This window comes from Verticillium nonalfalfae (assembly GCF_003724135.2).
Source record: "Verticillium nonalfalfae strain VnAa140/NRRL 66861 chromosome Unknown scaffold_120, whole genome shotgun sequence".
NCBI lineage: Eukaryota > Fungi > Ascomycota > Sordariomycetes > Glomerellales > Plectosphaerellaceae > Verticillium > Verticillium nonalfalfae.
Genome location: NW_021167345.1, coordinates 36,916 through 64,609, shown reverse-complemented (window position 1 = coordinate 64,609; position 27,694 = coordinate 36,916). Strand labels below are relative to the sequence as shown.

The 27,694-nt window shown below is 59.4% G+C and overlaps 10 protein-coding genes and 1 non-coding gene across 11 annotated transcripts; 6 read left to right on the top strand and 5 right to left on the bottom strand.

Annotated features, from left to right (window-relative positions):
• Positions 1–130: 130 nt before the first annotated feature.
• Positions 131–4,145, top strand: D7B24_001160 (uncharacterized protein; the record flags this gene model as incomplete). The annotated part of the gene is made up of 4 exons (XM_028635404.1): positions 131–259; positions 309–496; positions 554–3,401; positions 3,450–4,145. The coding sequence occupies 4 exons, from the start codon at positions 131–133 to the stop codon at positions 4,143–4,145; spliced, it is 3,861 nt and encodes a 1,286-aa protein (XP_028492129.1).
• A 507-nt stretch (positions 4,146–4,652) lies between these two features.
• Positions 4,653–5,533, bottom strand: D7B24_001159 (uncharacterized protein; the record flags this gene model as incomplete). The annotated part of the gene is made up of 2 exons (XM_028635403.1): positions 4,653–5,179; positions 5,236–5,533. The coding sequence occupies 2 exons, from the start codon at positions 5,531–5,533 to the stop codon at positions 4,653–4,655; spliced, it is 825 nt and encodes a 274-aa protein (XP_028492128.1).
• A 1,238-nt stretch (positions 5,534–6,771) lies between these two features.
• HEM3 (porphobilinogen deaminase) lies at positions 6,772–7,833 on the top strand (the record flags this gene model as incomplete). The annotated part of the gene is made up of 1 exon (XM_028635402.1): positions 6,772–7,833. One exon carries the CDS (start codon positions 6,772–6,774, stop codon positions 7,831–7,833), a length of 1,062 nt encoding a protein of 353 aa, XP_028492127.1.
• A 499-nt stretch (positions 7,834–8,332) lies between these two features.
• GCV3 (glycine cleavage system H-protein subunit) lies at positions 8,333–8,924 on the bottom strand (the record flags this gene model as incomplete). The annotated part of the gene is made up of 2 exons (XM_028635401.1): positions 8,333–8,733; positions 8,801–8,924. 2 exons carry the CDS (start codon positions 8,922–8,924, stop codon positions 8,333–8,335), a joined length of 525 nt encoding a protein of 174 aa, XP_028492126.1.
• Positions 8,925–10,931: 2,007 nt separating this feature from the next.
• On the top strand, positions 10,932–12,075 carry D7B24_001156 (uncharacterized protein; the record flags this gene model as incomplete). The annotated part of the gene is made up of 3 exons (XM_028635400.1): positions 10,932–11,780; positions 11,835–11,909; positions 11,977–12,075. 3 exons carry the CDS (start codon positions 10,932–10,934, stop codon positions 12,073–12,075), a joined length of 1,023 nt encoding a protein of 340 aa, XP_028492125.1.
• A 1,313-nt stretch (positions 12,076–13,388) lies between these two features.
• On the bottom strand, positions 13,389–14,077 carry D7B24_001155 (uncharacterized protein; the record flags this gene model as incomplete). Its single annotated transcript, XM_028635399.1, has 2 exons — positions 13,389–13,900; positions 13,960–14,077. 2 exons carry the CDS (start codon positions 14,075–14,077, stop codon positions 13,389–13,391), a joined length of 630 nt encoding a protein of 209 aa, XP_028492124.1.
• Positions 14,078–15,021: 944 nt separating this feature from the next.
• Positions 15,022–19,223, top strand: D7B24_001154 (uncharacterized protein; the record flags this gene model as incomplete). Its single annotated transcript, XM_028635398.1, has 3 exons — positions 15,022–15,254; positions 15,320–18,317; positions 18,375–19,223. The coding sequence occupies 3 exons, from the start codon at positions 15,022–15,024 to the stop codon at positions 19,221–19,223; spliced, it is 4,080 nt and encodes a 1,359-aa protein (XP_028492123.1).
• Positions 19,224–20,130: 907 nt separating this feature from the next.
• D7B24_001153 (uncharacterized protein) lies at positions 20,131–21,477 on the top strand (the record flags this gene model as incomplete). The annotated part of the gene is made up of 1 exon (XM_028635397.1): positions 20,131–21,477. The coding sequence occupies one exon, from the start codon at positions 20,131–20,133 to the stop codon at positions 21,475–21,477; it is 1,347 nt and encodes a 448-aa protein (XP_028492122.1).
• An 876-nt stretch (positions 21,478–22,353) lies between these two features.
• D7B24_001152 (uncharacterized protein) lies at positions 22,354–23,463 on the top strand (the record flags this gene model as incomplete). Its single annotated transcript, XM_028635396.1, has 2 exons — positions 22,354–22,957; positions 23,072–23,463. 2 exons carry the CDS (start codon positions 22,354–22,356, stop codon positions 23,461–23,463), a joined length of 996 nt encoding a protein of 331 aa, XP_028492121.1.
• A 979-nt stretch (positions 23,464–24,442) lies between these two features.
• Positions 24,443–24,513, bottom strand: D7B24_001151. The gene has a single exon. It is a non-coding gene; the product is annotated as a tRNA-Gly (tRNA).
• Positions 24,514–25,072: 559 nt separating this feature from the next.
• D7B24_001150 (uncharacterized protein) lies at positions 25,073–27,261 on the bottom strand (the record flags this gene model as incomplete). Its single annotated transcript, XM_028635395.1, has 2 exons — positions 25,073–26,693; positions 26,777–27,261. The coding sequence occupies 2 exons, from the start codon at positions 27,259–27,261 to the stop codon at positions 25,073–25,075; spliced, it is 2,106 nt and encodes a 701-aa protein (XP_028492120.1).
• Positions 27,262–27,694: the final 433 nt, after the last annotated feature.

The window sequence follows — 27,694 nt, the reverse complement described above, 5'->3', positions numbered from 1 at the left end:
CCATGCCCTTAGAACTCCACGGGCGCAACCTTCGCAGGCACCATCTGCCATTCCACGTATTCCAAACTGCTCACGAACGAAACAACATCCATAGCGCACACCCATCCTTTCTCAGTCGATCACCCTCGTCATGGGCGCCGAACCCTTGAACGAAAAGGGCGCTAACGACGGCAGCGATGAGGCCCTCGCTACTGCCGCCGCCAGCAAGGAGCCTGAGCCTGATGTCCCCGAAGAGGAAGCTCCTTGGGCAGCATACAAAGTACGCTTCTTGTGCCAGGCCTCCGTTCAACTACTGACCTGCTTCGTAGAGAATCTTCCGATATGCTGGTCCTGTCGAGTACTCCTTGCAAGCCATCGCCATCGTTGCTGCGATCGCGTCAGGCGCTGGCATTGCGCTCCAGAACCTCATTTTCGGCCAATTCATCACCGTCATCACCGACTTCACTACCGGTGCGAATACACCAGCCCAATTCATGGATGATGTTTCTACCCTGGCGTACGTTGTCTCCAGCCATCAGCAAAAATCCTGCCCCTGACTAACAGACACCCCAAGTCTCTACTTTGTATATCTCGGCATCGGCAGATTCCTTCTCGCCTACCTCTACAACTCCCTTCTCACTTACGCCGCGTACCGCATCATTCGCAATATCCGTCACGTTTATCTACGCGCAGCCCTCAGCCAGGAGGTCGCATTCTATGACTTTGGAACAGGCGGCTCCATCGCAACCCAAGGCACCTCCAACGGCCGCCTCATCAACGGCGGTATTGCCGAGAAACTTGGTCTTACTTTCCAAGGATTGTCTGCATTCGTCACCGCCTTTATCATTGCATTCATCGTCCAGTGGAAGCTCACGCTCATCTGCCTCTGCATCGCACCCGCCACCATCATTGTCATGGGTGTCATCGCTACCATCGAAGCCGGTCACGAGACGAAGATCTTGGAAATCTATGCCCAGGCCAATTCATTCGCCGAGGGAGTCCTCTCTAGTGCCCGTGCTGTTCATGCCTTCGAAATGCGTGCCAGGCTTGTGCACAAGTTCGACGAGCACCTCATCGAAGCGCACAAGGTGGGTAGCAAGATATCCATCCTGTTCGGTATCATGTTCTCTGCCGAGTACACCATCATCTACCTGGGCTTTGGCTTGGCTTTCTGGCAGGGTACTCAGATGCTCTCGCGCGGCGAGATCTCCTCTTCAGGCGAAATCTTCACTGTCTTGCTTTCAGTCGTTATCGCTGCCATCAGCTTGACGACCCTAGCACCGTACTCCATTGACTTTAGCCGTGCTGCGTCTGCAGCTGCTAAGCTTTTCAGTCTCATGGACCGCCAGTCTGCCATCGATCCATTTGACAAGTCTGGCGAGGAGCCAGCGGAGACTGTCGGCCTCGTCGAGATTGAGAATGTCACCTTCGCCTACCCCACCCGGCCGAGCACTACAGTTCTCGACAACTTCACCCTACGTGTTCCTGCTGGCAAGGTGACTGCACTCGTCGGCCAGTCCGGAAGTGGCAAAAGTACCATAGTCGGGTTGCTCGAACGGTGGTACAACCCTAAATCCGGCACGATCAAGCTTGATGGCCGTCCGATCGAAACGCTGAACCTCAACTGGCTGCGCAAGAACGTCCGCCTCGTCCAGCAAGAGCCCGTTCTGTTTCAAGGTAGCGTTTTCGACAACATTAAACACGGCCTCATTGGGACGCAGTGGGAGAATGCCCCGGTAGAAGAGCAGAGGAAACTGGTGCAGGAGGCGGCCAAGATGGCGTTTGCGCACGACTTCGTCTCTGAGCTGCCAAATGGCTACGATACGCAAATCGGTCAGCGTGGCGGTCTACTTTCTGGTGGACAGAAGCAGCGCGTTGCTATCGCGCGCAGTGTGGTATCCCAGCCGAAAGTGCTCCTCCTGGACGAGGCTACCAGCGCACTTGACCCGCACGCTGAAAGCATCGTTCAACAGGCCCTCGATAAGGCTTCCGTCGGCCGTACCACGATCGTTATTGCTCACAAGCTGGCCACCATCCGCAAGGCCGATAACATTGTCGTCATGACTAAGGGCCGTATCGTGGAGCAGGGCACCCACGAGGCCCTTATTGCTAATGACGATGTTTACGCCAACCTTGTCAAGATCCAGAACCTCGCCGTCACAGACACAGACTCGACCTCGGACACGGAGATTGACGAAGCCAACGCTTCCAAGGGCGAGGACTTGGACGTCTCCAAATCACTGACTCGCTACGCAACATCAGTCCAAGGGCGCATGGAAGATCAGAAGGAACGTGACAACTACGATCACCACAAGCAAAAGGGCGTATTCTACGTCGTAATTCGACTCATGCGCGAATCTCCAGAGGTTTTCTGGGCGTACGTCTTCATGATTTTGGGCTGCGTCGGCGCTGCTGCCGCATTTCCAGGTCAGGCTATCCTTCTGGCTAACGTCATGGAAGTCTTCACATTGACCGGCGATGCCATGAGGAGTCGAGGGTCTTTCTACGCAACCATGTTCATCGTCCTCGCCGCTGGTTGTCTCCTTTCGTACTTCGCCCTTGGATACTCGACCAACGTCGTCGCACAATTTCTCAACCATAAACTGCGAAAGCAAAGCCTTGCCGATATGCTGCGGCAGGATCTGCAGTTTTTCGATCGCACAGAAAACAACACGGGCGCCCTCACTGGCCGCGTCGATTCGAACCCGCAAGCTATTCTCGAGCTCATGGGTTTCAACATCGCCCTCATCCTCGTCGCTGTGATCAACGTCGCGTCTTGCTGCATACTTGCCATTGCGCATGACTGGAACCTCGGTCTCGTTGTCGTCTGCGCTGGTCTGCCCCCTATTCTGACGGCCGGATATCTCAAGATTCGGTTCGACGCGAAGCTTGATCGCGACATGTCGAAGCGTTACGCCAATAGTGCCGCCATTGCCTCCGAGGCTGTCAATGCCATCCGCACAGTGTCGTCCCTCGCCATTGAGGAGTCGGTCCTCCAGAGCTACACTGCCGAGCTCGATTGGGCAGTCGCGGATTCCACTCGTCCCATGTTCATCATGATGGTGTGGTTTGCTTTGACGCAGTCGATTGAGTATTGGTTCATGGCGTTGGGTTTCTGGTACGGCTGCCGTCTGCTGTCCCTCGGCGACATCAGCATGTATGACTTTTTCGTCGCCTTCCTAGGTGTCTTCTTCTCCGGCCAGGCCACCGCCCAGCTATTCCAGTTTTCGACGAGCATCACCAAGGGCATCAATGCAGCCAACTACATTTTCTGGCTCCACGAATTGCAGCCCACGGTTCAAGAAACGCCCGAGAACCACAACAACGGTCCCAGCGCTGGCGGTCCTATCGAGCTCGACAACGTTCGCTTCTCCTATCCTCTTCGTCCGGATGCTCCCGTGCTCAAAGGTGTTGAGATGAACGTAAGTGCCTCCCACCTCTCACCTGAGCAGCTCATCTAACATTCTCAGATTAAACCCGGTCAATTTGTGGCCCTTGTCGGCGCGTCTGGATGCGGCAAGTCCACAATGATCGCCATGCTTGAACGTTTCTACGATCCGACGACCGGCACGATCAAGATTGCTTCCTCTCCACTGCCCACTCTGAACCCAAGGCTCTACCGTCGCCTCGTCGCGCTTGTACAACAAGAGCCGACGCTGTTCCAAGGCACGATCCGCGAGAACATTGCCCTCGGCCTGGACGATGACCCTTCCGATGCCTCGTCAGAGAAGACCGCGGCCGCAGTTCCTGACTCTCGAATTGAGGCAGCCCTCCGCGCAGCCAACGCGTGGACCTTTGTCTCGTCGCTGCCACAGGGCCTCGCCACTCCAGCCGGCGCCAACGGCACGCAGCTGTCGGGTGGTCAGAGGCAGCGCATCGCCATCGCGCGGGCGCTCATTCGTGACCCGGCCATTTTGCTTCTCGACGAGGCGACGAGCGCCCTGGATACGGAGAGCGAGAAGATTGTGCAAGGCGCCCTCGCCGAGGCGGCCAAGGCTGGAGACAGGATCACGGTGGCGGTCGCGCACCGCTTGAGTACTGTCAAGGACGCCGACTGCATTTGTGTATTCTACGGTGGGAGAATCGTAGAGATGGGCACGCATGCTGAGCTGGTGGCCCAGGGAGGCATGTACAGAAAGATGTGTGAGGCGCAGGCGCTGGATTAGGCGTGACTTGTATGGGCAGGTACCTTGTATACGGCGTGACACTTACCCTAATGAATCTGTTGGATGGATATCATAGACATAATACCCAGCAAATCATCCTCATAGTCTTGTCACATTGGCTGCGAGCATGCAAAGCATATGTAGTCAGTGTGTTAATGATCGTCCATGAAACTGCTCCAAACCTGCCGAAACCGTTCCACCCTAATCATCCGTGTGGCGGACCCGGCCTCATCAAGATGCGAAACGAATCGTCACCAAAAGGCCTTCCAGCAAGGCTTACACAGGGGCTCAGAGAGTCAAGAGAATGCGCAGCGCATACCCTTCCTGGGGCACAAACTAAAATATGGCGTGACGAAGCGAAAAGAATACGAAAGAGGCCGCCTGGGATGTATGCAATCTGTCCTTATCCTCCGCCTTCTCACGACATCACCTCCTCGACCCCATCACCATGACCCCCAACCGATCTGTTCCTGTTCAACTGCCTCGCCGCCACAGAGCACCCGTCACTCACCACACGAAGTGGCGAAAGTTGTTCCGCACAAGAGGAGGCGAGGAGCCCGCGGGGCCGGCATCAGGAGGCGCCGGCGCCGCAGGGGCCATAGGTGCTGAGGCGGCCGGGGCGGCCGGGGCGGGAGGCGCGGATGGAGGAGCCGTGTCAGGAAGAGGCGCGGGAATCGCAGGAACGGGCACGGGCTCGCCGGCCGGCTGGGGTGCCGGGGCGTTACCGGGGGCTGGTTCAGGGGCTGGTTCCGGCCCGGGCTGTGGCTGCGGCTGACCTGCGCTGCCGGGCGGGGCGGGTGCGCAGTTGAGGTTGCAGGGCGTCTCGCAGCGGCCGATAAAGTCGGGGGCGTCGTTCTTGCAGCGGCCGTTGCAGGGGCATAGGAGCTCAATGTCTGTGCCGGTGGGCTGGTCGAAGGACTCGCAGAGGCAGACGAAGAGCGAGTCGTCGAGGCGGTTCGAGTCGGGCTGGGCGCTGGCGCAGTCGATGCCGGGGCTGGAGCAGTAGCCTTTGGATACCTGGTCCTGGGTGTAGCCTGCGAGCCGAGTTAGCGATATGGTGCGATTTGAAAAGGTGGGGAAGAGGAGGTACCCTGGGAGCCCTTGAGGACCTTTCCACAGTAGGTGGCGCCGCACACGCATGTTGCGCCATTAGTGGGCGGCGATCCTGTAGTTGCCGAAGAGGGTGGAACAGGAGGGGGAGGGGGAGGGGGAGGAGGGGGTGAGGCTCCGGGTGGCTGTGGGCTTCCTTCGATCACCGTGATGGTCGTCGTCGAGGTGGTTATGGGAGCTGGGAGGATCTGGGGCAAAGGCGGAGCGGGGACCTCCTGCGCTCGAGCAGACGCCAGTTCAAGGAGTGCTGCGAGCGTGAGTATGGATGTGGGCTTCATCTTGCGGTTAAATCCAAGGCGTCGTCGTCTACGTAGAGGCTGGTGGTTATCTGTGAGTGAGCTTGTTCATGGGGCCGGAGCAGATATCGTGTCCGTGCTAAAGAAAAACTGCAAAGGCGCTCATTGCCCTTTTAAGTTGACGAGTAGTCTCCTTCATGATTCAAAGTTGACTCTTCTGTCGACTGCCTCTGTCGATTGCCAAGACGGTATAGCATGGTCTGGTTGTGTACCTTTCTCGGGTTAGTCCAGAGCAAGCAGCAAGCATCCGTGCTAGAGGTAGAGCAGGCAGATATTCCAGTGACACGTTGATGTGATACCCGTATCGGACCTCACTCGGGCCCTCTTCGCGCCACCTTCAGTATGTGTACGACGAGGATGCGTCACGCTTGATAGCAGTGTTGCCGGTACAATCCACTGCTAGCCATGCCCCCCCCCCCCCGGCATTGCAACATATGCCATGCTTGTCTACTTCCTACGACGTCCAGATTCACTCAGAAGAGGGAAAAGATGTGTCATCGGCGACTCGGCGACTCGATGGCTGGCTCGGGCGCTTGCCTCGATGACATATGCCGTGGCCATAGCTGTCATGCCGTGCTTCGAGGTACGCGGCGAGGAACCGTCCGGGTAGATACGAGGACAGCTGAGATGGACATGTCAGTACGTGGATCTTTTTCTCACGCTAAACTCTGGACGATGAAGATCGATATGAGGTCATGAGAAGCTCTTGTGGTCAGAAGCCGCGTTCTTGGTTCAACGTAGGGGAGAATTGTGTAGCGACATGACGGACAAGCATGTATCACCCGATGGCGTCTCTTCGTCAGGGATGGCAATTTGACGTGGGGGCCTCCTCTGCACAGCCGGGTGCCTTCATTCCCTGTTGAGGGAGGGGGCAGGGCAAGGAACTGTGGTTGAGGTTGAGGTTGAGGTTGTCGAAGAGACAGGGTAAGAACAAGGGGTGGAAGCAGAGGATGAGGCAGGGACAGTGCGTAGGGCCAATGCACACCTGGCACTGTGCGACCCCACCACCCCCACCACCCCGCCATGCCGGCCATACCTGCCACGCCACATCTCCCGTCATCCCACTTCTAGTCGAAGGGCTCCGACATTCAGGGTCTTTGCTGTACAGATCCAAGCCTCCCAAGCCCCGACCGTCGCGCAGCCCTCGCTCAAACTCGACGCAGTCCACTCTGTTTGACCTTTGGCACATCGGACACCACACAATCTCCGGTCCGCCCACCATGGCTGCCGCTCCCACCTCCGACAGCGGCAATGGCCCCGCCGCCTCGGCCGCCTCGACCGTTCGTATCGGCACCCGCAGGTCAGCGCTCGCCGTTCGCCAGACCGAGCTGGTGATCGAGGCGCTCAAGCGTATCCGTCCCGACTACACATATGAGATCCACGCCATGCAGACCCTCGGCGACAAGGACCAGGTCACTGCTCTCTACAACTTTGGCGGCAAGGGTCTGTGGACGAACGAGCTCGAGGCCAAGCTCACGAACAACGAGATTGACGTGATCGTTCACAGTCTCAAGGACATGCCCACCGTCCTCCCTGAAGGCTGCATACTTGGCGCCGTCGTCGAGCGCGAGAACCCCCACGATGTCGTCGTCTTCAAAGATACCGTCGCAGACCAGTACAAGTCCATCGCCGACCTCCCCGCCGGCAGCGTTGTCGGCACGAGCAGCATCCGCCGCATCGCACAGCTGAAGCGCAAGTACCCGGGTCTCCAGTTCGCCGACGTCCGCGGCAACATCCAGACCCGTCTCGCCAAGCTCGACAACCCCGACGGCCCCTTCACCGCCATCATCCTCGCCGCCGCCGGACTGCTGCGCATGGACCTCGGCGGCCGCATCGGCCAGTACCTCGCCTCCGACACGGGCGGCATCTTGCACGCCGTAGGCCAGGGTGCCCTCGGCATCGAGGCCCGCACCGACGACAACCGCGTGCTCACATTGCTGCGCGGCATCGAGCACGGCCCCACGCGCCTCGCCGCCGAGGCCGAGCGCAGCGTCATGCGCACCCTCGAGGGCGGCTGCAGCGTGCCCATTGGCGTCGAGACGACCTGGCGCGACGACGGCAAGACGCTGACCCTCAAGGCGTCCGTCACCCACGTCGACGGCACACACGGCGTCGACGGCGAGAGCACGCGCGTCATCGAGTCGCCCGAGGCGGCTGATCAGCTCGGCAGGGACCTTGCCGCCGAGCTTGTTGGTAGGGGGGCGCAGACGATTCTTGATGACATCAACCAGAACCGGCCGGGGGATCAGCCTGCGACGCTCCCCGCGGCGGCTGCATCATAGACTTTTTTTTTTTCTCTCTTTTTTTCTTCTTCACGTCTGCTCTGTTCCACGACTGCCCGTCTCGTGAGTCGAGTTTACTGGCATACCCTGTGAACCCTGTGACGAACTGCATAGCGTACGTAGCTTGCTCAGCGAGCGAGGGATTCCGACGGGACCCTCCTGAGCATATGGACAAAAAAACAAAAGCGTTGATGATGAAGAGCCTGAACAGAATGACACCTAAAAAGCATGAATCTCAATTCCGTTTCTATGTCGCCGGCCCAATGTTAAAAGCCGTAAGACCGTCGGCAGTCCGTATGATACAGCCCGAAGTCTTCCTCCGTGCCGCCATCGCCTCCCTGGTCTGGGAGAGACAGGGGAGGGATATGTTTTGCAAATGAAAAAAAAAGAGCCAGAAAATTCCCCAGGTTGAACTGTACTTGTCGCTTCCGTAACCACCCAACGCGCGCGCACACATATACGCTATCATGCCCTTATCTCTACCAGGTCAAAGGACATATTAGTGCTCGCCGCCGACAAACGCCTTGTAGGCCTCGGCATCCATGAGGCTCTCGAGGTCCTTGACGCCCTGCTCGTCGACCTCCACGCGGGCCAGCCAGCCGCCGCCGTGCGAGTCGTCCTCGGGCACCTTGTTGATAGTGCCGGGCTTCTCCTCGAGGTCAATGTTGACCTGGACGACCTTGCAGCTGACGGGGGCGTTGATGTCGGCGGCGCTCTTGACAGACTCGACGGCGCCAATGGCGTCGCCCTGGGCGACGGTCGCGCCCTCCTCGGGGAGCTCGACGAAGACGACGTCGCCGAGAGCCTCGGCGGCGTACTCAGAGATGCCGATGACGCCCGTCTTGTTGTCGGCCGCGAGGTCGATCCACTCGTGGTCCTTGGTGTACTTGCGGATGAGAGCTGATCAATTAGCACGAGGAAAGACAGGAAGGGAAGGGGGTAGGAGGTGACGCAGGGGAGCACGTACCGGCAGGTGTCGTCGCAAAGGTCCTCTGCGCAGGGCGGGCCATGACGGAGCGGGCAGCGGGCTTGACGACGGCCGACAGGACCGAGGGGCGGGCAGCCCTGACGCAGCGAGCAATTGAGGCCATTGTAGCGATGTCGAAAATGTGTGAAAGGCGCGGGGAGGGGGGCGAGTCTGGCGATATCGTGGGATGATGTAGGAGTTAGACGACACTCAAAGCGGGAACCTGGGGCGGGAAGGAGGAGCTCTCGTTCCTACTGCCATGATAATGGCTTGACTCTTTTGCTTGCTCTCGGCACACATCGGCCAACCTGAGGTGGAGCTGCTACGCCGTCATTGGCTGCTGCAGGGTTTGGGCCGGCTTAGTAAGGTCGGAGCACGGTCGGACCGGGGCACCGACTGCGGGGGGTTCGAGGCCCAATGGGAGCCCTGAAGCTGCCCCGCGTTCGTGGCCGGTCCTCAGAAGGGGTCATGCCCTGGAACAAACGAGGAGTGCTGGTGATGTGTTCTGGGCTGATTGAGATTCATGCTCTGGGCGGAGCCTCGGGCTAGTGTGACAATACGATAGCGAGCCGAACAGTCTGCGATCGAGATCAAGCAGACATGCATTTTGGGACGAGCTTCAATGCCATGAGGTTTCTTGGATTGGTGTCGTGTCACATGCATCTTGGATTGGCTCAACGTGGTCCGTATTGGCCCTACCTAACAAGGTACGAGTACTATTCTTGCAGTGCTACATATACGTGCGTTGTCACTGTTTACATGGTCAAATTCGGCACTGAGGTAAACACACAAAACCATGTTGCGCTTTGCTTGTGAAATGGCGAGGTGCAGGCAGAGGCGCTACTAGGGGCCCCTTCATCAATCATTATGTTTCTGACAACCTTTCAATACGAATAGGAACCAAGGCGGATGACATTCACAAGAGAAACAACTCTCGTCGGAGCACTCTCCGACTCCACTGCTGCTGTAGAATGGTTGCTTCTCCCATCGAAGTGAGCCAGTGTCGCACGCGTCGCGTCTCAACCCGCTACATGCATCGCCCTATCACTAGCATGTCATATTTCGTCATTTGCAGCCCTCTGGCCCCTGGTCCTAGCATTCAGCTGGTTCACCCCCTGCAAATCGGGTGCTGGATCTGCCTCAAGCGCCTAAAACAGGTGCGCTGGCGCCCCCTAACACGCCCTAAACCTCGCCGCCGCCGAAGTCTCGGTGTCCTGTCAGCCAGTGAAACCCTCTTGGTTGGGCACCCTGACCTGTTGCATTGCGACTCGACTCCCCTTTTGCGACATCCACATCCCACAATTGCATCCAGGTGCTTGGTGCTGCTCCTCCTCGTCCTCCCCCCCCTCCTACATCCATTCCATCCCATTCACTTTAGGCCCCCCCTGTCTTCCCTTTCGTTCCTGGCCCTGGTTCAACTTGTCGTTCCCTTATTACTTGTGTCTTTGCATCCTTCTGAACTCGAAGACGACGCTTGGCCCAACTCGACCAAAGTGGCCAGAACCTCTCTCTCGATCTTGAACCTCACCGATTCCGACGTTCGAAATAACCCACCCAACTGGACTCGACCCATCCCACGATAACAAAAACGGGCGCCAACCATAATCCCAACAAGACCTCGTTACTGTTGCTCGTGCTGTGCAACGTGAGAAGTCCCGCTAGGCCATGGCTAGCTCTGCCCCTTCCCCTGCGCTCCCTCCCATCGTCATCCGCTGACAAGCCCAGCCTGACCAGCACCCACCGACTACGTCTAGCACTACTTCTTTCGACGGCACGCATCAGTGTTGCTTGACACACCCACCCCGGCTTCCCATCATCCCCTCCCAGCTGGCATCTCCCATGAAGCCCTCATCGGACAAGGCCTGATCTCCGCCACGCTCTTCCTCCCACCGACACGCGAACTCCCCCCTCCCCCTTCTAAATCCCCCGTCATTCCTTTTCGCTCTAGGCACGTACCCGGAGCCCACCACACCACCACCCCTCCCCCTTCGTTTGTCCGTCAGCCTAGGGGACCATTCCGTTCCAGCCTCACCCTCCTTCCTCAACCTTCGACACTCCGACAAAATTGCCCACCGTGGATTCGTCAACGCTATCAGCGGGGTCTCCGGCCCAGTTCCACGACGCTGTCGACATGATGGAGTCTCACGATCAGCCGCCCCAGGACGTCCTCCTCCACCACCATGCCGACGACACACTCGGCGGCATCGACGGCTCGCCGCGTGTCGACTCACCCTCCCAGAACAATGGCATCAGCCGGCCCGATAGCCGACTCCGACATGGCCAGAGCCAGTCCCTCGACCACGGCATCTCCTCCCATTCCCCACACCCAGAAGAGGCAGCCGCCCATCAAGACGAATATCATCAGCGCTACACAAACACCCCTCCAATCCCCGCAGCTCCTGCCGCCTCCATCTCCCGCCCTGCGTCAGGCCTCTCGGGCGCCGGCGCCGCCACCAATAACAGCAATAATGCGCCGCAACAGCAACAACAATATGGAGGCAGCGAGCACGGATCACGAGGGGGCAGCGGCCAGAGCGCCGAGGCAGCCGCCAGCAATGCAGCCGCCAACGGCCGAAACCACGTCGTAATAAAGGTCGGCATGGTGGGTGACGCACAGATCGGCAAGACGAGCTTGATGGTCAAGTACGTCGAGGGCAGCTGGGACGAGGACTACATCCAGACACTGGGTGTCAACTTTATGGAGAAGACAATCTCCATCCGCAACACGGAAATCACTTTCTCCATCTGGGACTTGGGCGGCCAGCGCGAGTTCGTCAACATGCTGCCGCTCGTATGCAACGACGCCGTCGCCATTCTGTTCATGTTCGACTTGACGCGAAAGAGCACACTCAACAGCATCAAGGAGTGGTACCGACAGGGACGTGGGTTCAACAAGACGGCCATTCCCATTCTCGTGGGCACCAAGTACGACCACTTTGTCAACTTTCCCAGGGAAGACCAGGAGGAAATCTCCAACCAGGTGCGTTGACTGCACCCTCCGTATCGAAGGCCGTTACTAATGAGTCGTCCCCAGGCTCGTCGCTTTGCCAAGGCAATGCGCGCCGCCCTCATCTTCAGCAGCACAAGCCACAGCATCAACGTGCAAAAGGTGCGTCCTGCCGCCTACCGCGAGCCCTCTACCTTCACTAGCTGTGACGCTAACCCCTCCACCTCAGATCTTCAAGATTGTGCTGTCCAAAGCCTTCGATCTCAAATGCACGATTCCTGAGATCGAGAACGTCGGCGAACCCCTCCTGCTCTACCAAAGCTGCTGATCGCCAAGGGGAGCTGCCGACTTCCCGCGATCAGCCAGCTACGCCGCTAGCTACAACCCGCCGATGCTTGCCTCCAAATCGCATGCACACGGATCATGACCACGCCCGCCAATCACGGCGTTTTACGAAGAATCATCGCTGCCGGGCTCCGCCACCCGGTTTTGGCATGCCTTCACCCGCGTTCAACGGTAACTGCAGGTACTCTACCACGCCATACAACGGCCGGACCGGACTTCGTTTACCAGAATCAAAAACCACCACCATTACAACCACCAGGGGCTCAACCACCCTGCACCATTTCCTTTGTTCACAAATCGCCGCGCGCCCCCAGAATACAGAGCTTATAGTGTTTAAGTCGCAATCCGCAGGCCCCAGAGGCCACACTTTGCAATTATTGGCAGGAAAGGCCGGTAGGCAGCATGCATTGAGGCAGGAGGGCGAACAAAGCATGGGAATGATACGCTCCAGGAAGAAGAAGAGGGAGCAGGAAAACAGAAGAGGAATTCTCGTTCGGACGGACACCTCTTTTTTCCGTCGGTTCGTCTTTGTTTGTTGCTGGTGGACAGCAAAACCGCCTGTGTATATTTTTTTCGTACGGCCAGCTCCTGCCGATGAGCGAGGAGAACGAAATCTTGCTGATGCTTTTGTGCTGCCGGGTTCTTGAACTGTGTTTTGTCGCGAGATGCGCGAGGTGCCCTGAAGACTAGTTGGAGAGTTGCTGCTCTAGACGCGTCTTCGCTGGGAGCAGGCCTGAGCTCAGCTAGGTGTGTTCACCACGGTTGACGACGCTTCTGGGCATTGTTGCTGTGCATTGCGACATGCTTAACGGACCGTTGTTAAATGCCTTTGCAATCTTACAACGGGACGAACAGCAGTGAGCAATGGGGATCCATTGGTTTCATGGCTGAACGTAGGCATCATAGTCAACTTTTGCCTCTTCTGATGTGACTCACCTCTGGATGGGAAAAGGAACCCCCATTGGGATTGGGCCATATTCCACATCTAATACACCTGGGAAAAGTGGCTGACACACGTTAAAAGGTAGAGTTCGTATAGATACCCTGACAGCCCCTTTCGCTAGTACTGGAAAACCGAACACCTCCATCATCAAGTCGTTATCCGTGACAAAACTGGAATCCAATAGTTCATGACCCGTCATCATGTTTCACCACGCTTGGTTGTTCTAGCAATGCACTTAGACAGCTACAGAAAGGTCTAGCATCTAAGAATGTTGATAGCTCCCTACTTCGCCCCCTCTAGCAGCACAGACCCCTCCGAAAAGCCCTTGCAAAGCTTCTCCGCCACGCAATTTTTCACGTGGCAGAGATGCGGTCATCTTCAATATCGTGAACCTGCCCCTTCTCCGATCGCTTCACCATCCCGGGGTCCGGCGCATGGTGTGCCTCGGGGGAGATGACAGCAGGCGCGACGACGACAGCCGGGCGTTCCACCCCAGGTCCGGCAACGGGCGGCTTCCTCACGACACGGGCGGGACTCTCGTGACGTTCGGGGATCGAAGATAGCCTCGTCGATAGGGGGCTGCCTATCTCCGACGACCGTGAGCCTGACGACCGCACCGACCTGGCCGACCGCGGCGGCATTGTACTACTCATCGACGGAAAGGCCAGGGGCGACAGCGTGCTTCCTGATCGTGAACGAACGTGAACCGGCGCAGAGGGTGGATTCGCGCAGCAGCTTGACGGGGGCCGGCACGCGAAGGCGCTGAGGCAGATCCAGAAGAGCCAGCAGAGAAAGGCCCAGAAGCCACGGCGGTGGGCGTACTTCTGGACCCGGGCGTCAATGTGGACGGGGACGCAGAAGCATACTGTACCACCATGAGAACGAGAATGTCGTTGGTCGTGGGCAGGAAAGTTTCGGACTCACGGTAGCTGTGGGTTGCTTTGCGCCTCGACGAGGAGGTTGGCCTGGCTTTTTCCCGGCTGTATTGGCGCGAGCTGCCTCGCTCGAGGTCCGGAACGGCTCTGTTTGGGTCGGCAGCCATGTAGAAATCATACAGATGGCTGATTGCGTCGTTTTCACTCATACGGACGCTGCTGTTCATCCTAATATCGCGGGTCTTGTTGAGGAAGCATAATGCTGGGATCAACAGTATATCTGACGAACTCAGGTACCATACATACAAGTACTGCAGACACTGTAAAGGATCACCTGGCTCATTGTCTGATCCTCTGATGAAGGCAAGTATTATGAGGCCGGGGTGGAAGGTGCAACGGGTGTCCTCTCAGAGAAGGAGTGATGCTCAGATTGTGAGAACCGGCAATCACCTTGGTGTCCACTTTCGAAAGCCAGGTTTGAAGCTACACAATCGCCAAGCTGGTATGTTCGATAGGGAAGAGACTAAAGTCCTTTGTGTTCGATCATGACGCAACACGTTGGAGTCAGCTCAGTTTTTGGTACAGAGCTGCCGGAGGCTGCTGGCTCATCATATTCGCGTATTGTAAGAGAGCATTGAAATCAAAATGCTCTGCTGCTCACCTTACATAGGTACCCGGGTACATGGTAGGCAGGTAGCTGGTTATCAAGGCGCAGGGACGACTCAAACCAGGTCGAAGCTGTGAACGTCAGAGGCGGGGTCTCCTTCCGCCCCACCTGCTCATTGCACCTGCCTATCGGCTGGTTCCAGCTCCTTCCGCCGCACGCCGATGCGGCTCAGTATACCTGCCTGGAGCTCTGATTTGACCCCACCAACCAACGATAGGCCTCGAATCGACCTGACGAACGCCGCCTACAGTTCCTCCCTCCCAGCAAACCGAAAGCTCAAAAGATATCCTGCTCCACGACCCTTCAGTAACTACAACTCGATTAGCCAGTATCAGCAAGCCCGTCCTCCGCATGGTCCTATCGACAGACGGAGAGCCCTCTCTTTGACCCTGCGAACCCGATCCCCTCCCCACCGTGGTTCCGCCTCACCCCGCCTTCGCCGCCATGACGACCACGGTGAACGCGACGCCCCAGGCGGTCATGTCGCTGGTCACGAAGCTGTCGGAATCAGACCCTGACTATCGCTTCATGGCCCTGAATGATCTGATTGCTCTTTTCGAGAAAGGAAAACCCGACTTTCTCCACCATGACTACAATGTTGCTGCCCGCACTGTCGACAGCATCATCAGGACTCTAGATGACCAGAACGGCGAGGTCCAGAACCTGGCGATCAAATCGTGAGAACTGCCCGCTCCTTCCCCTTCACTCGTGGTGAGACTTCTGGCTAATCACAAGTGTCCAGTCTCGGCCCGCTCGTTACCAGAGTGCCTTCCAACATTATCGCCCCCATGCTCGAGAAGCTCTCGTCGATAAAGCTTAGAAACTCTGTCGACAATGCGGTTCCGTCGCTGGCCCTCCGGGCCGCCATCATGTCGCTGCCCCGCCCAACACCCGGTGTGCCTGTCACAAGGGATGTCCAGGAAGCATACACAGCCGTCAGCCGCGTCCTGATACCCCGCATGGTCGGTCCCGGCAAGCTTCAGCCCTCACAATCCAAGGTTCCTCTCCCGAACATGCCGGAAGGCATTCTGCAGAGCGACGCGGACCTGAATGCTGAGTCGGTAGACGTGCTTATTGAGATTGTGAGATCGTTCGGTCCAATGCTCCTGCCCGCCGAAATCGACGCCATGCAGGACACAGTCATCAGCATTCTCGAGCACGACCGCGGCTCATCCGTGGTCAAGAAGAGGGCCGTGGTGGCTGTGTCCATCCTCGCGTCACATCTGTCGGAGCAGCTTCTCGAGCAGATGGTCTCTAGGATGGCCGCTGTTCTAGCGAAGCCCGACATCTCCGCCGTCACCCGCCGATTGTACATCACCATCAGCGGCTCGGTCGCTCGTTCGACCCCCCACCGCTTTGGACCACACTTGCAAACCCTCGCACCGTTCCTGTTTAAGGCCCTGGGCGAGGAGGAGCTCGCCGAGCACCTCGAGGCCATCAGCGATGGCGACGACTTGGGCCAGGACTTTAACGATGTCCGAGAGGCTGCGCTGACCGCCTTGGAAGCCTTCCTTGCCTCATGCCCGGCCCAGATGGAGGCTTTTACAAATGAAACGATAACCGCCACTCTTCGCTTCCTCCGATATGATCCCAACTCGGCTGTGGATGATGACGAAGAAGAGATGGATGTTGATGAGGAAGATGATTTTGAAGACGAAGAAGACTTTGACATGGGAGGTGAGTTTGACGATGATGACGATGCCAGCTGGAAGGTGCGTCGGTGCGCAGCAAAGGCTTTGTACACCTTCATCTCCACCAGAGGCAGCGGAGAGCTCCTCGAGAAGGGGGTCCTGTACCAAAGAGCCGGAAACGTATTGGTCAAGAGATTTGAGGAGCGCGAGGAAAATGTGCGCCTCGAGATCATTAGCTGTTTGGCCCTCCTCGTGCGTAAGACGGGTGAGGATCTCTACCCAGGTTCTGCCTGGAACCTCGACAACCCCGATGACGAAGCCCCTAGCCAAGCCCCCATCAACAGGAAACGGAGACGACAAAGCAGTGTGGCCGAACCCGGCGCCGCGTCTCCGGTGCTCGAAAAGGCCCCTGCCACTGGACCTCGTGCCGACCTCGTTCGCCTCACTCCCAGTATTGTGAAGGCATCAAACAAGCTTCTCAAGGGCAAGGTCATTTCGACCAAGCAGGCCATTTTCAGCCTGTTTGACGATATTGTCAAGGTACAGCGTGGAGGTCTGTCTGATTACTTTGGTGATATCATGGGGCCTACCATTGAAGCGGTCAAGTCCACTGGTTCCGCCGGCTTCTCATCTTCCCTGGCAGCAGCTGGAGGCAGCGCATCCGCCACACCGGGAACTCTCCGCGTTGCTTCCCTTCGGCTCGTCAGTGATATCGCCAAGACGCATTCTTCTAGCGTTCTGCAGCCATACCTGCCTCAGCTCGTTGCCGCTGTTGTTGCCGCTGTCAACGATCGCTTCTACAAAATTTCGTGCGAGGCCATGAGGACTGTGGAAGAACTCGTGAGGAACATCACCCCTCCACGTTCTGGAGTCAATGCGCAAAAGTTCAAGTCGGAGCTTCAGAGCCTGTATGATATTATTTTCAATCGCATTACACAGGCTGGAGTCGACACGGAGGTCCGCCAGCGGGCTATTCAAGCTCTTGGTGTGCTGCTGGCGCGCACCATCAGCTCAGAGGGCTCAAGCCTCATCCCGGCCGAGAAGCGACGGGCGGCAATGGACGTGCTGGCTGACAGGGTCAAGAGCGAGACGACGAGGCTCGCAAGCGTTCGCGCCATCGACACCATCGCTTCCTACACAACAAGCCCGGGTCAACTCGAGAAGTCATGGATCCAAGACGTCGCGCTGGAGCTCGCGGCACAGCTCCGAAAATCCAACCGAGCCCTGCGCACTTCTAGTATTCAGGGTCTGAAGCATCTCGTTTCGTCTCCCACGAGCAAAGGCCAACTGGAGCCCGAGACGATCAAGGGTCTGGTCTCTTCGCTCGGCTCCGTTGTCAGCAACAACGATACCCACCTCCTAGCACCGGCACTTCTCGTGCTGGCGCAACTGGTCGAAGAGAATGCAGCGTTGGTCATGACACCCGAAATGACGAACACGCTCTGCGAGCTGCTTAAGTCTGCGTACGCGAGCATTGCATTGGACCAGCTCCTGATCCTCGTGAACAAGGTCGGCGAGAGCGGCACCGGACAGCCACTGATGAACGGTCTATTGCAAACGGTTAGTATCGAGGGCGACCCCGTCGTGGTTGGCAAGGTCATCGGCACCCTGCTCGTGGCTAGTGGCAAATCGACAGGGGTGACGCTTGACAGCTTCATCTCGGAGCTTCAGACCAGCTCGCAGACCAAAGACGATGCGCGCGTCAGCCTCGCGCTGGCCGTGCTGGGCGAGGCAGGCCTGCGCCTCGGGGCCAAGTCGCCTCTGCAGCCAGACCTGTTCCTGAAGCAGTTCCATGGCGAGCCCGACAACGTGTCGATGGCCGCTGCCGTGGCTCTCGGTCGCGCCGGCTCGGGCCATGTCGCACAGTACCTGCCGGTCATTCTGGAGACGATGAAGAAGGGCGGCAACACGCAGTATCTGCTGATCCAGTCGATCAAGGAGATTCTCCACCTGATCACGGCGCAGTCGGTGGACATTCGACAGTACGCTGAGCCCATCTGGCAGCAGCTCTTGGCAGCCTCGACAAACCCGGAGAACACGGTCGTGTGCGCAGAGTGCGTGGGCAGGCTGGTCATTGTCGACCCCAAGACGTACATGCCGGCGCTGCAGGTGAGTACATGGCGAATCACACGAGATAGATGTCCAAAGCTGACTAACGTGACACAGTCGCTCCTCAAGGACAGCTCATCGGGTGTTCGCGGCATGGCGGTGCAGGCGGTGCGGTATACGCTGCCCGACAGTGACGACGCGCTCGACGCCATGTTCCGGGACGTGCTCCTGGAGATGCTGCTGACGATGCTGGACGACGCCAAGATGGACAACCGGCGGCTGGCCATGTCGACGCTCAACTCGGCGGCGCACAACAAGCCGGACCTCATCCTGCCGCACCTGGGGCAGCTGATGCCGTTTGTGCTGGTCGAGTCCAAGGTCAAGCCGGAGCTGATCCGCGAGGTGCAGATGGGGCCGTTCAAGCACTACGTGGACGACGGGATCGAGGTGCGCAAGAGCGCGTACGAGATGCTGTACGCTCTTATGGAGACGGCGTACGCGCGGATCAACAAGCTCGACCTCTACGACCGGATCGTTGCGGGACTCAAGGACGACAATGACATTCGGGCGCTGTGCAACCTCATGGTGACGAAGCTCGTGGTCATGGACCCCGAAGAGACGACGCGGCGGCTCGACGCGCTGGCCGAGGCGTACCGCGGGGTGCTCGCGACGAAGCTCAAGGAGGGGTCGGTCAAGCAGGAGGTGGAGAAGCAGCAAGAGGCCAACCGCAGCGTGCTCCGGGTGACGCTGCTGCTCGCCGACCGGATCACGCGGGCGACGGGCGGGGGCGTGTCGACGGCGACGGCGATGGCGACGGCGACAACACCAGCAGGAGGCCAGGGTGCGTCGGGCACGGGTTCGAGCGCGACGTGGGACGCATACTGGGAGTGGGTCAACAAGGACTTTCAGCCTCAGTTGAAGCAGCTGCGGGAGGAGAGCGAGCTGCACCGGGCGAAGCACGTGTGAGCAGGCTGGCAGGCTGGCAGGTACTCAGGCACTGAGGCACGCGAATGGACAAAAGAAAGGAATGGACGAAGAATGACTACACTATGACCCATGTTGGCCAGCTCGGTGTTGCGTGCGTGACAGGTTGACCGCCGGCCAAGGCAGCATGAGCGTCTGCGAGCAGAGATGGTCGAAGGAAGGGATCAGGCTCGTCTGAGGATGTTCACGTAGGTACAGCATGTCCACGTAGGTACCTTAAAAAGGCACATACATGTACTCTGTCGCCCGTCTCAGTGGTGGGTGGTGGGTGTCGGGGCTCGGGCGAGGACAGATGATTGGCTTGCGTGGAGTGGACCCCGGTCAGGGACGAAGTGGGGTTCAGGGTCTCTCTTGCCTCTGGCGTCTGGGTCGGGGTCGAGGCCTGGGCCCTGGCGGAAGCAGGCAGGCAGGCACGACCAGCGACGGAAAGACAGCGAGAGGAAGGCGCATGAAGGAGGGAGACAAGGAGGCAAGGTACAAGTAACGAAGTACAAGTAAGAAGTACAAGTAAGAAGTACAAGTAAGAAGTACAAGTAAGAAGTACAAGTAAGAAGTACAAGTAAGAAGTACAAGTAAGAAGTACAAGTAAGAAGTACAAGTAAGAAGTACAAGTAAGAAGTACAAGTAAGAAGTACAAGTAACGAAGTACAGAACACGCCAGCGGCCACGCCACTGCATCCCCAGACGTCTGCCTGTCAACCTTGCTGAGGCTGCAGGCTGTTCTCTTCTTCCTCTGCCCCTCTGCCCTGCCTCAGCGAGAAGCCACCTGGGCATCCATTCCTGTCCTTCAATCCATCAGGCACGAGACCCTCCGGAGATCCTCACGAGCGATTGCTCTTCTCAAACCATCCTCTGCCATCTCGGACATCACACGCAACGGCCCGCCACCATGAGCATGCCAGGCTCCTTCAGCCCCCATGCTCCCTCGAGCCCCAAGATGGCCCCAACCGCCGCTGCGTCGTCTGCCTCTGCGGGCGATGTCAAGAAGCCGGATGCCTTTCTGACGCCGCCTCTTCGCCTCGGCGAGTCTTCCGATGCCTATTCCCTCCACAGCACCAACGCCAATGCACCTGGCCGATTCTACGACGACGACCCCGCCGAGTTGCCTGGGAGTGGCGGCGACGATGACGACCTGCCGCCTCTATACACCGACGAGCCTTCGGCCGACGGCGTCCGCGATCCTCTGCTCCAGATCCAGGACCTGCACAGCAAGCAGCACGGCCTCGTGCCGCCCCATCTCGTCGTGCCCGACACGGGCAACGAGTACCACATCGACCGCCGCCTCGACGCCGACCCCTCGTTCCTCCAACGCCACATCGAGGCCTGCGCCGAGATACCGCCCCGTGCCTTTGTACGCCTGCGCGGCACCCACACCGAGCCCGTCCGCCGCGGCGACAAGACGGAGCGCCAGACGCACGTTGACTTTGACGTCCGCCTCGAGCTGACGCCCTTTCTCTACAGCGACATTGCCACGCACACGAGCTGGCGCACCCTGCGCACCGCCGACAACTTTGCCAAGGTCCGCCGCGGCACCGTCTTCGCCACGCGCGCCCCGGGTTTCGGCGGCGCCCGCGCTCCCGGCGGCGTCGTCACGGCCCTCGAGGCCGGCCGCCCCGGCCTCGCTGAGTGGTGCCACCGCTACTGCGCCAGCCACGCCGGCCTCAAGACGTTCCAGCTGCGCCGCGAGGTGACGGGCTGGAACGAGGACCTCGTCCGGTCCAAGCTCGAGACGCTCGTCCGCGCCACCGGCTACCAGGGCCACGTCGCCGTCACCTTTCCCCTGCAGGGCGAGACGGTCACCGTCTTCAACGACGCCGCCACGAACCGCTGGCGCCTGCTGCGCTGGGTCCGCGTCCTCTGCGTCCTCACCCTCACCATCCTCCTCGCCTGGCCCTGGCTCTTCTTCCGCACCGCCCGCTTCGAGGTCACCGTCGTCGAGTGGCCTCTGAGCCGCCGCCGTGAAGGCACCGCCGGCCGTCGCGACTACGTCAGCCTCAGCGAGGAGCAGTGGTACAACATGTGGGCCCGCGCCGTCCGCCGCGCCGTCCTCGAGCGCAGGCAGGGCACCCTCGACCAGGGCGACCTCGTCGCCGCCGAGGGCGCCCAGGGCGCCACCTTTGAGGGCCAGACCGAGGCGCAGGCCGTCGTCGGCAACGCCGTCGGCAATTTCGTGCGCGCCGGCGTCAGCGCCATGAATGCGGTCAATGTGCGGTTCGGCTGGGGCGGCGACCACTGAGCTGCGCATGGCATGTTGCACGACATGTTGCACGTCATGTTGCTCGTTTACGTTGCTCGTTCACGTTGCTTGGGTTGCTTGGTTGCTGGGTTGCTGGGTCGCTTGGTTGCTGGGTTGCTGGGTTGCTGGGTTGCTGGGTTGCTTGATTGCTTAGGATGCTTGGGTTCGCATAGCTTTTCGGGTCTGCGTTGGATTTTCGGTCATAAAATACCCTCCTTTTGGTTTGCCTGGCATGGCTGGTATCTCATCAGAATGAATGATTATACGATATCTTTACCTTGTGTCTTCGTCGTTGACGCGCAGCAAGGGATGTGCTGTACTGGCATGTTCGCCTTTGCCTTTGTCGCTTCATCCCCTCGTCATTCGGGCTTGCTAGGCCTAGATGGAACCGGTGAGGAAACGTGGGAAATCATCTCCTGCATCAGGGCTACAGTTTCATGCCACTAACAATTCTTCGGAGGGGCTACATGTGAATGTGAACGAGATTGGGTCTTTCCACGGCTGATGTCTAGTTCGTCGCCTCGACCGGTGGTTCGTATGGCTTTGTTCCTTGTCATTATCTCGTCTAGAAGATACTATCTGATACATTATCTGACATTATCTAACATTATCTGATGTTATGTAAAAGCACATCCAATATCCTGGCTTCGTGCCGTCACTCATGCTCTCGGAGGTGACCTCATCGGAGCCTCGAGCGCCTTGTTGCACCTCACCATCAGGCCTCGGTGAGATGGACCCCACCACCCCACCACACACCGAACGCACTCACCTCAACATCTCACCAAGTTGCTGCCTCTCAACCACCTCCCCGGCCACGATCACATCCTCATCAGCCAAACACCAAGCCTGGCAGCACAGTACGACAGGCAGCACATCATGGCCATGGAGATCGCCAACCCGAAACGGATCCTCGCCCTCGCGGCCCACGACCGCCAAGACGACCTCGCACGCTTCCTCGGCGCCCTGACGGGCACGACGCCGGAGCCCTCGACCGCCGCGTCGGCGACGCCCTCGCTCGCCGGCACCTCGCACGTCCTGCCGCTGACGACGTCCTACTACACGGCCACGGTCCCCGTCTGGCTCGACCTCGTCGCCGACGCCACCGCCACCGCCATCGACACGGACGGCGCCGACGCCGACGCCGACGAGGACTGGGCCGCCACGTTCCTGGCGCCCGAGGCCCGCGAGGTCCTCGACGCGCTCGGCGGCGTCGTCGTCGTGCTGCCTGTGGCGCGCGGCGTCGCGGCTGCGCGGGGGCTCGTCGAGCAGGTCGGTCGCGTCGTCCGGGAGGGCCTCGGGGGGTGGGGGTGGGACGGGGTCGGGCTCGCTGTCGGTGTCGGTGCCGGCGGCGGGCGGGCCGAGGGGGAGGAGGAGGAGGCGGCGGAGCAGGGCGAGTGGGAGGACCTGTGCGGCGCCGCGGGGTTGGAGTTTGTGCGGGTGCGCGGGGTCGAGGAGGACAAGGGGAAGAACGAGTATGGGGGTGAGTTTTCCATTCTGCTGCTGCCGCGTTGCTTTCTTCCTCTCCCGTCTCCATCTTCTGCGTCTTCCTCTCTGCTCCTGCACTTTGGCCGTGCCGTGACTGACTCGGTAGCAGAAAAAATGGGCATCCACAGAGTCCTCGAAGCGCTCGAGGCCAACGACTGGGACCAGGGCGACATACCCTCCGACCTCGAGGACGAGCTTGGCGGCCTCGAGGACGGCAGAGACGACCCCGAGAGCCTCGATTTCGGCGTCGACAGGGCCGACTTTGAGGGTCTGCGGCAGGCGATATGGGGCCTCGACACGGAGCCGAGGGCCGAGGGCGACGGCGGGGCCAGGGGCAGCGGTGCGCAGGCCGAGCCGTTGGACGAGGCGGCCGAGGTCGAGAAGCTGGAGAGCATGATGCGCAAGCTGCAGGCCGTGCGGGACATGAGCGCCGGCTTGCCGGAGGAGCAGCGGAAGAAGATGGCGGCCAAGGCCGTGAACGAGGTGATGAAGGATCTGTAGGCACTGCGCATATGCGCACTCTGTAGCGAACGTGTGGCGCCTCTGGTCTGTGTTCACGCTCTGCTCGTGAGCCCGGTCCTTTCCTCTGCCATATGCCTGTCTCGACTGTCCATGTGGTCATAGCCCGCGCCTGAAGCTCTTCTTCTTCTTCTTGCTCTTCTTCTTGCTCTTCTTCTTGCTCTTCTTCTTGCTCTTCTTCTTGCTCTTCTTGCTCTTCTTGGGCTACGACGGCATACGAGTCCTCCGCCTCGTCTGATGTAACTGGGGTTCAGCCTGCGTGTATGCGAACTCGGCGTCTCTTCTTGCGCGCACGCATGAGTTGTTGTAAGAATACTACGCAGTGCAACCCCTTTCCAGATCCTTGGAGGACCAGCGAGTCATCCTTCCTTCCATCTCGTTGCAGAGAGGCCAGCCTGGTATCTTGACTCCAATGTGAATAGAGGAAGACGTGTCTCCAACGCCAACTACACAGGCCGCGCTTGTCATGATATGGCTCCCTGGCTATCGCCTCATCGCATGCCATGACGGCGTTGGCGTCCTACTTTTGTCTTTTACTCGCCGCTTCCAGTACGCCTGGGTATAGGCGTCGTCTCCTGGACCCGCAGCCTGTTGCATATCTGCCCCGGCACAGCAGTTCGATTGGGCACCTCAACCACCAAAGTCTCGGGCTTCAAGACCCAGAAAGGCGACCACTGGAAGACAGCCGTTGTCAACGAGATGGCAAGCAGGGGAAAGCCAAGGCCATGGTCCCTCGACGGATTGCATCCTCTTCCCCGTCTGGACGCCATGAGATGAAGAACCGCCAAGTCAACCGAAAACCACGGGCGAACCTCACCCCTCAGCACCAGAGACGCCCAAACACGGCAGTCCCTCCATGCGAGTAACGAGCGCCCACGAAGGCCGACACCACAAAGCAAGCACCCCACCATGTCAACCGGCCAAAAAAAAAAAAGGCAAGGCGCAGCAAAAGATATCGCGATGCGTGAACTGGGAATCGAACCCAGGGCTCCCCGATGGCAACGGAGAATTTTACCACTAAACCATTCACGCCGTGAAGACCGGAGATGGGACACCTCGGGTGGATGCTCGTCGTGCCCGCGGCGGAGTCTCATGTAGGTAGGTCTGCTCATTTTGTCCCAAATCGGGGGCGGCAGATTTTGTGCGTCTGCGTTGTGGGGCGGCGACCCTCCCTCCCTTTTTGGTCACACTCGCCCGACCTTTACACTTCGGGCGGTCACCTTTGAACTTCGGGCGGTGCATCACGGCACGGTACGGCGCAATGGATGTTTGAGGGGTTGGAGCTATGCTTGGGTTGCGAGTTCAGCTTACCGATGGTCGATCGTGTCCATCTGCAGCTTTGAGATACGGCTCCGCAAAGCGGCTTGTGTTCAGAAATCACGCGCTGCGTACCCATCATAAATCAATACAACATCTACATCCTTTGGTTGGTAGCATGATACAAGTCCAATGAATAACTACGGGCATTATACAGACGCACGAGTTTGACATGGCACCGACAACGACGGACCATAAAAGTGGCAGACAGGCAGCTTGAGTTTTATGCAAAAGAGATCTATATAACACGGGTATCGACACATCAAAGTTCCAATCACCTCTGCTCAGGTGAATACGCCGGCAGCACCTCCTCTCCGCCTGCATGGCCTGCACTGGCCGCAGCTGGCGCGGCCACGGCAGATGGCGCGGCCGTCGACGGGCTGCCGCCGCCAGCTGCCCGTCGCGGTCCGGCCGGGGCCCTCGCAGGCGCGACGGCCCCCCTGGCCACGAGCATCTGCACAATCTCGGGATCCGCGAGAACGGCGACCAGCGCCGCCGGCTTCGCAGCCCCAGCCTTGTTGATGTCCGCTCCCTTCCCAAGCAGCTCCCTGACGAGCTCCGTCTCCCGCATAACCAGCGCCTCCACGAGCGGCGTCTTGCCCTCGGCGTTGGCCTTGTTCGGGTCGGCGCCGTGCTTCAGCAACAGGCGTGCGTTGCCGAGCATGCCCTGCGAGAGGGCGTACAGCAGTGGCGTGTCCTGCCTCCTGAACATGTGGTTCGGGTCGGCGCCGCGTTCGAGAAAGGCACGCAGGAGCGACGTGTTGCCCTTTTCGAGGACGTGACACAGCAGACGCTCGCCCCACGAGTCGTACTGGTTGGGGTCGGCACCCTTGGCGAGGACGGCCGTGGCGAGCTCCGACTCGAACGTGTCCGTGAGCTTGGCGCCCTCGACGAGCTTGCCCAGGAGGGAGCGGCCGACATAGTCCGAGGCATTGGGATTGGCGCCGCGCTCGAGGAGCAGCTTGGCCAGGGCGAGGTTGCGCTTGCCGACGGCAACGTGCAACAGAGAGTTGCCGGTGAGGTTGCTCGCGTTGACATCGGCGCCGTTCTGGAGCAAAAAGTCGACAATGTCGAGGCGGTTCTGGGCGAGGGCCAGGTGCAAAGCCGGCTGGCCCGTAATATCCCTCGCGTTGACATTGCCGCCATACTGCCGCAAAAGGCGCAGGTGGTCGAGACTTCCCGCCTGGAGCGCCTGGATAAAGACAGAGCGGCCGTTGATGGACGTCGTGTTGGGGTCGGCGCCGTGGTCAAGGAACAGCTTGATGATGTCGAGGCTGGCACTGCTGGCGACCTCGATGAAGAACGGCTGCCCCGTCCACGTCGAGCTGTCGCGGATACCGGCCCCAGCATCAATGAGCAGCTCGGCCATGGCCACGTGACCGCACTCGGCGGCATGGAAGAGAGGAGGCTTGCGCTGGCCGCTGTGGGAGTCTCTGAAGTTGAGCTGCGCACCGGCCAAGAGCAGATAGCGCACGGCGGCGGCCTGGTTCGCGCGTGTCGCGCAGATGAGTGCTGTGTATCCGTCTTCATTCTGCCCGTTAATGTTGACACCCTGGGCCACGAACCCCTTGAGGTGGGCGACGTTGCCGTCCTTGGCCGACTCGCACATGGTGATGACCATGGGCTCCGGCTTTGGGCGTAAGCTCGCCGTCATGGCCTTGAACGAGTGCGACAAGGACGAGAAGAAGCCGTCCGTGGCCTTCTGCTTGCCCTTGCTGTCGGATGCCGATGAGTACTCCGGCGGCGGCTGCTCTCGCGACGATGGCGACGGCGAGTGCGCGTCAGCAAGAAGAATGTCCCCCATGCCCAAGACGCGCGCCGAAGCCTCCACAGCCTGATCCAGCAGCGTCCGGCCCTGCAGCGCCACGAACCTCTCTTCCTGGGCAGTTGGGGATCTTGCCGTGTCAGTACATGTCGCACGAATGAGAAGGGGGGGGGGAGGGAGGGAAAAAAAAAATCCAAAGGCAGGTAGGCTCACATGTGAACGACAGCAGCAAGAACGGTAAACAGGCGCATATTCGCTGCATGGCACCGCGCAAACTCCTCGACAAGCTCGACATTGAGCGTCTCGACGTCAAACCCGCCGCCGAGCCGCTCAACCTGCTTTCCGATGACGGCCGACGCGTCGTGACACGGCGGCAGCGCCACCTTGAGGGCGCTCTGCACGGACGGGGAGGGGGACGGATGCGTCGAGGTCTCGGACCCAGGAGCAGGGACAACAGCAGGAACGGCAGCAGAGGCCGGGCCGGCGTGCCGCAGGGCGTCGCGCAGCGTCTCGACGGCCTCGCGCAGCTGGGCGAGGCCGCCGGCGAGGGCGAGGAGGCTCTGCAGACGGTAGCTCTCCGGGTCGACCGTCTTGACGAGGCGGTCGAGCTCGGCGTGGGTCGAGACGACGTGGGTCGTGATGGAGTCGCAGGCGGCGGCGGCGGCGAGGGCGGCGGGGGCACCCGAGCCGGCGGACATGATCATACTGTCTGCGTAGACAACTTTTGGTTGGAGGCGGGGTGGGCGACGTGAAGAGACGGGCTACGAGTAGGGTGTGCAATTGGGCAAGTAAGTGTGCAATGAGCAAGGGCATCAAGGGCACCAATGCTTCTCTTCTCTCTTATGTGGTTGCATGTTGACCATGATGTACTTGGCCCTTTTGCTGCTGCCTGGGCGAGAGCTTCGGCTTGTCCGCAGGAGGGGGGGAAGGAGCCATGGAGGGGAATTAGGCTCCCCTCAATTGACCCTATCGCTCCTGCCTCCCGCATGCCCATCACCTCGAATGCGGGAGGCGGAGTGACGCACTGGGAAAGAGAGACCCAGATCCCCCCCTGGCGGCCTCGAAACGTCACCGTTCATTGGGTGCAGGAACGATCCTTCCAACGGCGCACGCGACGGCCCTCCAATCACG